The 11,441-nt window shown below is 43.6% G+C and overlaps 1 protein-coding gene across 1 annotated transcript; it reads left to right on the forward strand.

Annotated features, from left to right (window-relative positions):
- Nucleotides 1-295: 295 nt before the first annotated feature.
- On the forward strand, nt 296-8,619 carry SUV39H2 (suppressor of variegation 3-9 homolog 2 (Drosophila); the record flags this gene model as incomplete). The annotated part of the gene is made up of 5 exons (XM_010150580.1): nt 296-441; nt 1,412-2,083; nt 3,940-4,086; nt 6,941-7,070; nt 8,393-8,619. Coding segments are annotated over 5 exons (1,205 nt in total), but the record flags the coding sequence as incomplete, so codon positions are not given.
- Nucleotides 8,620-11,441: the final 2,822 nt, after the last annotated feature.

Below are 11,441 nucleotides of genomic sequence, written 5' to 3' on the forward strand. Positions count from 1 at the left end.
GGGGCATCGCTCGGTTCTTAGCGCCGCTTTTACCTGTGGAAGTCTGTGTCCTCCAGAATATTTGTCCTTCTTTATAAACTGGACTGTACAGAATAAAGGTGCAGGAAGGGAATCGTTGGCGGGTTTCGCTTAACCCTTAGGGAAGGGTCGAGGTTGACCGTGAGACGCCGTAGTTGTACAAGAGGCTCGTGGACTGCTGTCGCAAATGATAATGTGGGGACTCTGGGATAAGGCATAATGATTTCAATTTAGCCGAGACATTAAATAGGATTCTTTACCAATTTTCTTATTGTAGCTTGGTATGTGCCATGTCTAGCTTCACTTGAGACCCTCCAAGAATTATGTAGGAAGGAAAATCTCAGATGTAAATCCATTGGAATCACCAACAGGAGTCTAAAGAGTTATGAGGTGGAATATTTGTGTGACTACAAGGTAGAAGAGGTAAGAGAAACACAGACCAATTTGGTCACTCTTTCAGCTGAAATTTGGAAGTGAGCTAAAGGTAGTGTTTTTGCTCATAACATAAAGTAGCAGGCTGTGAGGACAAACCTCTTGCTGATGTCAAATACCTTTTAAACTTTGAACTCTAAACAGAGAGCAGTATAACTACTGCTTTCGGTATGTAGAAGGCAGATCTTTTTCTGAAATCGCAGAGATGCTAGAATATGAAATGTTTTGCCTTTGCGTGTCTAGAAGTAAAGCAAAACACTGATGCTTTTAGGCTGTAGCTTGGTATGTTTTATGATGCTTCTCCTTTCTTTGCAGATAACAGTCTTTATTTCTCTCTTGACTGTTGTAGTCTGTTTGATGAAGAGCTAGGGCCACGTGCTGCAACTGGATTCCTACGGCTTGATCGTGCCAGTGAAATTCAGTCTCAGGATCTGGCCTTGTTACAGTTATTTGGCCTTTTTAAAAAAAGTACGAAACGTATGCTTCTTGATAATAAAAACAGTATTATGTGTTTTTAATGAATACTCCTTCGGGAGGATGATTGATATGACATAGTGTTCTCTAGAGATGTTTTCAGTAAGTCTAGATTTGATGTTCTGTGTTCCGCATGTGATATGACTCCGTTCTGCTTGTGCGTACGGGTCATGCAACTAGTGAGTACAACTTACTTAACGGCCTTAACAAACTAGCCTCCTCCAGGTATTATGTTAGCCATCAGAGCTCATCCCAGCTGTTTCTTCACCCCCTAGAGATGATATATAAAGTATCCAAAGTTGTACTGTATGTTAATTTGCAAACGGAAAACTTGATTTTTCTCCCCAGTTCTGATTGTTATGGGACATCAAGACCTTCCGCACTGTATGCCGTTTTTTAACTCCAGAGCTCTCTTGTGTTTGTCTGTGGCGCTGGATTTCAGCAAAGCGAAATGTGGCTAAATCTGTATCTGTTTCTGTATTTCAAGGGCACAGAATACTATCTTGTGAAATGGAAAGGATGGCCAGAATCTTCAAATACTTGGGAACCTCAGAAAAATCTGAAATGCCCATTGCTTCTTCAAAACTTTCTTAGTGACAAGAATGAATACTTGTCTCGGGTGAGAGAAGGCAAAGCGCTGAAAGTGAGAAACCATACTAAAGCTTTAAAACCTGCTGTTGCAGATTACATTGTAAAGAAGGCTAAGCAAAGAATAGCACTGCAGAGATGGAAAGAAGAACTCAACAGGAAAAAGAATCATAAGGCAATGATTCTGGTAGAAAACACTGTGGATCTTGAAGGCCCTCCTTTAGACTTTTACTACATTAATGAGTATAAACCTGCTCCGGGAATCAATGTAATAAATGGAATAACGACCGGCTGTGAGTGTGCTGACTGCCCTGCTGAGAAGTGCTGTCCAAAGGAGGCTGGATTTATTTTGGCTTACAATAAACAAAAGAAGTTGAAAATCCAGCCCGGCTTGCCCATCTATGAATGCAATTCGTTTTGTAGGTGTGGGCCTGACTGCCCAAATAGGATAGTACAGAAGGGTACACCGTATTCTCTTTGCATCTTCAGAACTAACAATGGCCGTGGCTGGGGAGTAAAAACCCTCCAGAAAATTAGAACCAACAGTTTTGTGATGGAGTATGTTGGAGAGGTATGTATTTCTCATGCAGATTAATTATTTACAATAATGGAAATGTTGGAGAAAGTCTTTAAGTTTTTTCTCCATTTTAACAATTTTTGACTTCTACTGTATACTAGCTAAGTCCCCTTTTGAGTAGAGGAGTATGATAAATAGACATTCCAGGTGACAGAAAAAATATCTTGTCCAAATCGTCCTCCATTCCAATTGTACAGGGTTGAATGTAAACAGAATACTGATTCTGTGTGTTTCAAAATAGAAAGAGAAGTGCCCAGAGAAACTGTGGATGCCCCATCCCTGGAAGTGTTCAAGGCCAGGCTGGATGAGGCTTGGAGCAACCTGGTCTAGTGGAAGGTGTCCCTGCCCATGGCAGGGGGGTTGGAACGGGATGATCTTTAAGGTCCTTTCCAACCCAAACCGTTCTGTGATTCTAAAACGATTATTTTAGATATGTGCCCTATTAGTATTTCTAAAGGCAAGTCCTTCTTTTCTTGGCAGTCATAGTCATTCTTCCCTGATCATCTCTATTGCTATTGCAGTTTTTGCTGTTCCCCAGGCACAGTTGTTACCAAACTCCCTGCCCAGTCTGTCAGTACCTTTGTCTGAACTTTCAAGGTAGTTTCCAGACATATTTATTACTTTTGATTAATATCAAGAATAAGACTTGTAATCTTATACTATTTCAAACTGAACTTTCATGCTATAAAATACAAACCTTGAGTTACTCCTGAGAGTTTGTACTGTCCTGTGTTTGTCTTGTTCAGCCTCTGCTCTAGGGCTCTTTGCATCAGTAGCTCCTGGCAGCCTCTCTGATCCAGTTTGTTGTATTTCTGCCACAAATCTGCCTTGCTACTGAGTTGACTCAATTCCTTCTGCCCCTTCATACAACTGTTTATGGTCTTTACTGTATTTCTCTTCGTGTTTGTACCTTGCTTGTAAACATTCAAGAGGTCAGTCACTCAAAATACCTCTGTTGGAGGGTTAATGCAGGAAGATGATTATGTAATTTTGTTGTTTAAAGGAGTGTGTATTTACCCCTTCACCTGTATCTATTTATTCCCTATTGCTGAGTAAGTTCTCAAATCTGAACTGTCAGAAAGGCTTTATTTTGTTCAGTTACTGTACATTCCATATCCGTCTTGCTGCCAAATTGTGATTTCTTTGCTGAGTCTGCACAACAGAATACATTTAACGTAACAGGCTGCAGATGAAGTTGTTTAAGCTGGTGAAGCTGTCAGAAGTGACTGTGGGTCTGGGGAGTTTCTGGATTCCTACCTCATGCTAGTACCAGCTAGCCTAATTGCTTAGATTCAGCTTTGTGGAGTGATGTGTCTAAGTTGTCATGAATAGGATCTTTCATCGTAGTCAGAAATAGCAGGAAGGGATGCTTCTAGGGGAGGAAGGAGATGAATGCTAGGCTGTAGCTGTGACTGGGTTGTAAAGACTGATACCTGCTGATCTTCATCTGTGCAAAGGGAGAAAGCTGAAACCTTACTTCATGGAAGTAAACAAGGCTTTCTGGGTCTAATGAAGAAATTGCGTGCATAGAAACTTGGAGCAGAAACAGTTGATTTTATCTGTCATCGTCGAGACTCTGAATAGAAGCTGCTGGTGGTTGGTTTTTTGCTTGGGACAAGGTAGTGTCATGCATCTGCTGTTGACAAATTACAGCCAGAGAAGCCTCAGTCACTAATTAGTTTAGCTGTATGTTTGTATCCGTAACTCATTAGAGATGGAATGCTGTTTCAACGTCAAAGTGAATGTGGTCTTTTTTACCAAATAGGTTTTTTTCTGACTTGGTGATCTTTGTTTTAGTTTTGTAAAAGTTATCAATATGATGCACTTTTCTTTTTTTCTCTTTTTTTTAGGTGATTACAAGTGAGGAAGCAGAGAGACGGGGCAGGCTCTATGACAACCAGGGAAATACATACTTGTTTGATTTGGACTATGACTCAGATGAATTTACAGTAGATGCAGCTCGATATGGAAATGTGTCCCACTTCGTGAATCACAGTGTAAGACCTTGTTTTGTATACTATGAATTTGGAGAATTAGCTTAATTGTGCTAGAAATATTTTCTACTGTAGATAGTTTCTGTGGTGGGTTGACGCTGGCTGGAGGCCAGGTGCCCTGTGAAGCTGCTCTGTCACTGCCCTCCTCAGCTGGGCAGGGGAGAGAAAATATAACGAGAGGCTTGTGAGTGGAGGTAAGGGCAGGGAGATCACTCACCAGTTACTGTCACAGGCAAAACAGACTCAGCTTGGGGAAATTAGTTTAATTTATTGCCAATCAGATAATGAGTAGAACAGAACTAAAATCAAATCTTAAATTACCTTCCCCCCACCCCTCCCTTCTTCCCGGGCTCAGCTTCACTCCCACTTTCTCTCCCTCCTGCCCACAGCAGCACAGAGGGACAAGGAATGGGGGTTGTTGTCAGTTCATCGCACGTTGTTTCTGCCACTCCTTCCTCCTCAGGGGAGGATCCTCACACTCTGCCCCTGCTCCAGCGTGAGGTCTCTCCCATGGGAGACAGTCCTCCACCAACTTTCCCAGTGTGAGTCCTTCCCACAGGCTGCAGTTCTTCACAAACTGCTCCAGTGTGGGTCTCCCCCCACAGCAGCACAGAGGGACAAGGAATGGGGGTTGTTGTCAGTTCATCGCACGTTGTTTCTGCCACTCCTTCCTCCTCAGGGGAGGATCCTCACACTCTGCCCCTGCTCCAGCGTGAGGTCTCTCCCATGGGAGACAGTCCTCCACCAACTTTCCCAGTGTGAGTCCTTCCCACAGGCTGCAGTTCTTCACAAACTGCTCCAGTGTGGGTCCCTCCCACAGGGTGCCATCCTTCAGGAGCAGCCTGCTCTAGCCTGGGTCCACCCAGGTTGCCAGCAAACCTGCTCCGGTCTGGGCTCCTCCTTCTGTGGGGTCACAGGTCCTGTCAGGATCCTGCTCCAGCGTGGGCTGCCCACAGGGTTACAGCCTCCTTTGGACATTACCCTTCTCCTCCGGTATGGGGTCCTCCCTGGGCTGCATGTGGGTCTCTGCCCCATCGTGACCCTCGACTGGCCTCACCACAGGCTGCTGGGAAATCTCCACTCCAGCCTCTGGAGCACCTTCTCCCTCTCCTTCTCTGCTGACCTTGGTGCCTTGCATCTCACGTGCCCTATTACTCACTCTTTCTCCAGCTGGTGTTTACCCTTCCCATTTCCACCTGCCCCCACACACCTTCTTAAACAAGTTATCCCAGAGGTGTTACCACTGTCACTGAAGGGCTCGGCCTTGGTGTGCAGTGCATCCGTCTTGGAGCTGCTGGCATTGGCTCCATCGGACATAGAGGACGTTTCTGGCAGCTCTCACAGAAGCCACCCCTGTAACCCACCCCAGACAAAACCTTGCCATGCAAACCCAATACATTACCATGTGCACAGTTTCTCTGGGGTAGTTTCTTTCATGCCAGCACAGTCCAGTCAGTTAAATGACATAATAAATAGAATGGAATACTTAGCTTTGCTTGGAGTAGGACCAACTACAAAACTCTGGGAATGAGATGCTGCCTGAAGTGTGCATGTCTGGTTGTCACTGAACCCGCTGGTTCTAGGCAACCAGAATAAGGTTGGTTTGGGTGGGCTTTTCTTCCAAGTAACTAAAATACAGAACGTGTGTGAATTACTCTAATAAAATTTTTGAGGAGTCAAAGACAGTAGGAATCGATGTGTTATTTTATAGCAGGGCAGGAAGGGGGGTTATGTTGAATGTCGTCCCTCAAACATTCGTAGAGGGGGAAAAAAAGAAAATTCCCATGCTTTCTTTGGTATTTCTCCCTTGTAGATACCTTTTTCTCTCCTCATATCAAATCTAAACTTGCCAGAGAACTCAAGTAGGTTTTAAATAGGAAACTTTTGTCGTGTTTTATGTCCGGTTCAACTGAAGTACCTAATGCACGAAGGCTGAACTGTAAAGGAATTCTGTATCATTCCTGAACTAAAGATTGTTCTTGCTGATGTGACCTGTGTGAGGCCTGCAGTCAGGGTTCTACCAATACACTAAGTTCATGTCTTCAGATATGGGAGCTGATGACATTTGTGTTTCATGTGGGCTTGCCAGAGAGAAGGGTGAAGGTGAGTTTTAGATACAGCCAGTTGCTCTTCACTGTCAGAAATGGGAGTGAAGTATTCTTGCTCTTCAGCATAAAGTGAAGCGTCTGACTTCGCTTCTGATTGTTTAACGTGGGCTGCTGCTACAGAGCAAAACACGCAGCCTTTAACACGCAGCCTCAGTGAGTCCAAACACTTCATCCAGAAACAACGACAACATGGTTTCTAGTTCCTCCTTAGTGTCATTGACCCTCCTCCTGCCATCCAGCCCACAGCAGATAATTCAGAAGCAAAGCAGGTTAGCAGTTGAAAATAGAAATTTATTCACGGTATGAAAATATGATTTCTGACCTGGAAGCAATGCCTAAAGCTAAGTACAGAATAGTGAGTGTTTGTGGCTTGAAATGCAAGCTTGTTTTTCTTTCTTTTCTATTTTAATACTTTTTGTGGATTTTGCATGTAGAAGCCTCTGAAAGTATCTTGAATTGCATTGTCATCGTGCCATCTTTGAAGGAACCATGTTTTTTAATAGGCTGTTGCAGGGTACTCTGCGTACTGTGTAACGGTTGCCTTCTTGAAAGGACTCAACTGAGCGAGGAGTGTTCTCCTTTAACACTATTTCAGGAAGGTAATTTGTTGATTTCAGCAGATAACTTGTTTTCAGACTTCTGTCACTGAGACAAGAACCGGTTCCTCCTTTCTTGTGACCTTGGTTTATTTAAACACTTCAGTGAAACTTACTGTGCGTTGTTCAACTACATGACTTTTTGCCTTGCAGTGTGATCCAAATCTTCAGGTCTTCAACGTGTTTATTGATAACCTCGATCTGCGTCTTCCTCGAATAGCGCTGTTCTCTACACGAACCATCAAGGCTGGAGAGGAGCTAACCTTTGACTATCAGATGAAAGGTCTGCAATTTTGACTGTGCTTGCGTGGGGTTTGGGGCTTGGGCAGGTTCTGTTGCAGCCTGACTGATGTTAGTGTTTCGGGTCAGAACGGACGTCGCTTGTTGATGTTCAGTGCAGACAGATCCCACCCAGAGGCTTCTGCGTGCACCTCTAGCGCGTTACCTCCTTCGGTGCTCCTAGCTCACCGCAAAGGCTTGTGGGTGGAACGTGTGGCAAGGCAAATTATTTTAAAGATTTGTTACCAGAATGCTCAAAAGAATGGTCAGGATACTGTTCTATAAAGCTTTCCTTTCTTCAGAGGCATTTACGGTCAACAACGTCCTAAGTGACCCGCTAGTGATAAAGGTGGTTGTGACAGCCAAGTGGCCTAAGGCACTGTAGGTTTGTCTTCGCATTCTGGTGTCTGGAGGGCTCGGTTGTGGATGTAGGTTCTGTGGAACAGGTGTTCAGGATGGAAGAGGGTCAGCCCAAAATTTTTTTTTTTACAGTGAGAACCACCATTCACTGAGACAACCTCTCCAGGAATGCGGTGGAGTCCCCACCGCTGGAGGTTTTTAAGATGCGATTGGATGGGATGCTGAATAGTCTCATCTAGGCTCCCTTTCCCACAAAAGGTTGGGCCAGATGATCCTCTGAGGTCCCTTCTAACCTGGGCTGTTTGATGATTCTTTGATAATCCATCTTCCATTCAGTGTTCAAGGCCAGGCTGGATGAGGCTTTGAGCAACCTGGTCTGGTGGAAGGTGTCCCTGCCCACGGCAGGGGGGTTGGAACTAGCTGAACTACAAAGGTCCCTTCCAACCCAAACCATTCTGTGACTTCATTATTTTTCCATAAGAAAATTTGAGGACTGCTGGCAGGGGTGTTGTGTGTGTCCAGCTTTGTGTTCAAACGATTTTTCCACAACAGCGACGCGTCATTTGCCCTGCTACTTTGTTTTCAGGGAAGCATCTCTACTCCAGAGTTGTACCTCGTTCTTACAGACGCTCTCCTTAAATCCTGACAAATTGATCTTACTGAAATCCTTAAACCTCCTCTTTTTTGTGGTGTCTGCGACACCGACGTAGGAGGCAGACTGCAGTCTCAGCTGACTGTATGGATACGGAACTGAGGCTACAACACTTGAGTTCATTGAGATTTGGATTCTGATATATGTGCTGGGTCTTGTGTAGTTGTGACCTGTGTCGGTAGAATCCGAGTATCGCTTCACACACAATTCTTCTAAGAACTGGGGTGGTGGAAGGCTTTTGAAGCTGTTTGAATACCTAGCACAGTTTCAGTCTGTCTTTAAAACTCCTTTTTTTGTGTTTGTCTGTGTCACAGGCTCAATAGATCTGACTTCAGACTCTGCTGATGGTCTTAGCTCATCCAGAAAGAGGATCAGAACTGTCTGTAAATGTGGAGCTGTGTGCTGCAGAGGTTACCTCAACTGAGTTCGGGTATCCAAAGTCACAAATACTTTGTTCTATTTCACATGTGGTTTAGGAAGACTCTCACACATAGATTCTAGTATTCTTGCATCTAATGTAAATACCTACACTGAAAACAAGGCATTACATTTGTAATTGAAATGGCACTGGCCAAAGAAAGAGATGTAGTGTTTCAAGCAAATACAGAATTGATAATGGGGATGACAACCTGATTTTTCTGGAATTGTTATTTAGTAAGCAGTAAAATGTATGCTAAGGAAACTCTTTGAAATGTACCTTGATTTGAATATTCAAGTGTGAGCTTACAGCCATAGGCCTTCTAGGAACTGATTCCTGTGGGATGAAGTGATGTTACGTATTTTCTATACCTTGAAAAATCTGGAAGTATTTGATTTTTGAGTCCTAAATTACAGCTGATGGTTCTTTTTTTTTTTTTTGGTTGTTGTATAAAGAAAAGCTTCAGAAGATGAGCAATAACACTTATGTCACCAGGGTGGAGGGTTAAGGTCAGCCATCAGACTGTGTCTGAAGGAAGGTTCACAGGAATGTGAACTGTGAAATGACCACTGAACTCCACGCAAATGAAGCAGTTGGTTTTAGCAGACTCCAGATGTAAGATCAAGGTCTTGAATGTTTTTAGCTGATGTTATGTTACTTAAAGTTTAACATATAGAACTGTTATCAATTGTTATGTTCTGATTTTTAGTTAGGATGCTATTGGAGGTCTACAGTTTTACAGAGAATTCCTAAATACCAGTTTACCAGTAGTAACATACGCTGTTTTCATGGCAGAAATTCTGCAGTCATTGCTGAAACAGATTACTGGCCACAGTTTGGAAGTAAGTAACAAAAGAATTGGGGAGAGCAGCCCATTGTCTAATAAAGCTGATGAGTTACGGAGATATGCTCAGTTACCTATTAGGGGCAAAACTACCCTGGGAATTGATTTGCATTCACAACTGGGTTTGATTAAGTTTTTACATACTGTGACATTTTTTACCTAGCGACAGACTTTTAGGATACTAGGCCTGTTTTTTCTTGATACGAAAATGTTAACTTCAGTGAAGTTAGTCTAGGGGTGAGTTTACCCATTTGCTGTAGACATTTGTAAGATGTTCTTGAATGTAAAGGCTGAGAAATGTACTGTTCTTCAGCTGCTTGAGTCCTCTGTTCGGTTGGTTGGTTTTTTTCCTCATCATCTTAAAGTTCTCTTGATCTGTTCATGCTGTATGCTGTTTTGCTTGGCTTCAGAGAGACTGAAGCGCAGTTACTGAGTAGGTTATGAGTGGAGTTACAGCCGAGGTCCGTGCTCCAGGGATTATTTATAATGCTTTGTTCTCATGGATTAAGAGCTTGTAAAACTTGCATATTGCTTACGAATCATGTAAATGTTGATAGGGTCAGGCAGAATAATGTGGCTCCATAAATGGATGCTCCATCAGTGGATGCTAGCTATGTATCATAGGTCAGCGAGTTACCTTTATAAGGTGCGCAGCTGTTGGCTCAGGTGAATGAAGTCAAGTACCCAGCATTTAACCGTTTACTTAATCTGTTAGAAAATGCCTTAATTTTCACGTTAACGACTAGCACTCCGAGGAGAGTGTTTTGAAGGAGTGTTTTGCAGGTTGGTTGTTCATTGAGAAGCACAGTTGTGTTTGCACTGAAGATGTGGCTCTTGGGCAGAAAGTGAGATTTTGTAGCTGCTAGCCAAAGTGAGTTTCACGGCTGGGGTGAGGAGTGCGGGCCATCTGAAGTGCTGTATAAGTTGTCATCTGCAGTACAGAGATACACACTGAAATAAATATATTGTTTAATGAATGGAAAAAAGCTTACTCGGATTTAGAAGTATTTGACATTGCCAGGCTTACCTGTGTCCACACACTGGGATAATGCTGAATCTAGTCAGTTTTGATCATGCCCCATCTTGAATGATTTTAAACATGAAAAACTGAAGTGGAATGTGGAGCTTTAATGTTAGCAAACTCTAGATGATCTTACATCATTTGGAGTGATTAGTGCTTTCTCTTGCATGTAGCCTGATTCAGCGATGCATTCCACGTGGATGGAATCGGCAGTTTCCAGCTCCTTAGTCCGCTGCAGCCTTCCCTGTCGGTACAAGATGGTGAAAGTGGCTGCGGCAGGAAATGGATTCCTTACCAAATCGGTTTCTCTGGCCTCTCCTCTGTGAGGTGACACAGGGCTGGTTTGACACATTCTTTGTCTATGTCCGTGCCCAGTTTGAGTTAAAAATTGCAAGTAAATGGATTTTAAAACCTAAAAAGTTGTATTCGAGTTCAGTGTCTGCCTTCTTCCCGAGGCAGTATGTATTACCACCAGCATTGCAAGAACACTGCTGTTCCTTAAGGATATGTGTGTCACCTCTGGTGCGATAAATAAAGACCGTTAATTTATGTTCTGGGAGGTAACAGTATTTTTGTATTTCACAGAATCATAGAATTGTTTAGGTTGGAAAAGACCTTTAAGATTATCAAATCCAACTGTTAATTTAGCACTGCTAAGCCCACCCTAAACCATGTCCCTAAGTGCCTCATCCACATGTCTCTTAAATCCCTCCAGGGATGGTGACTCAAACACTTCCCTGGGCAGCCTGTTCCCATGCCTGACAGCCCTTTCCATGAAGAAATTTTCCCTAATAATCCAGACTAAACCTCCCCTGGTGCAGCTTGATACCATTTCCTCTCATCCTATTGCTTGTCACCTGGGAGCAGAGACCAACCCCCACCTCTCTGCACCCTCCTTTCAGGCAGTTGGAGAGAGCCGTAAGGTCTCCCCTCAGCCTCTGCTCTGCTTCTCCAGGCTGAACCCCCCCAGTTCCCTCAGCTGCTCCTCACAGTAATTGTTCTTCAGACCCTTCCCCAGCTCGGTTCCCTTTACTGGCCATGCTCCACCCCCAATTTCTTTCTTGGTGTGAGAGACCCAAA

The sequence above is a fragment of the Eurypyga helias genome, unplaced genomic scaffold (genome assembly GCF_000690775.1).
Source record: "Eurypyga helias isolate BGI_N326 unplaced genomic scaffold, ASM69077v1 scaffold15024, whole genome shotgun sequence".
NCBI lineage: Eukaryota > Metazoa > Chordata > Aves > Eurypygiformes > Eurypygidae > Eurypyga > Eurypyga helias.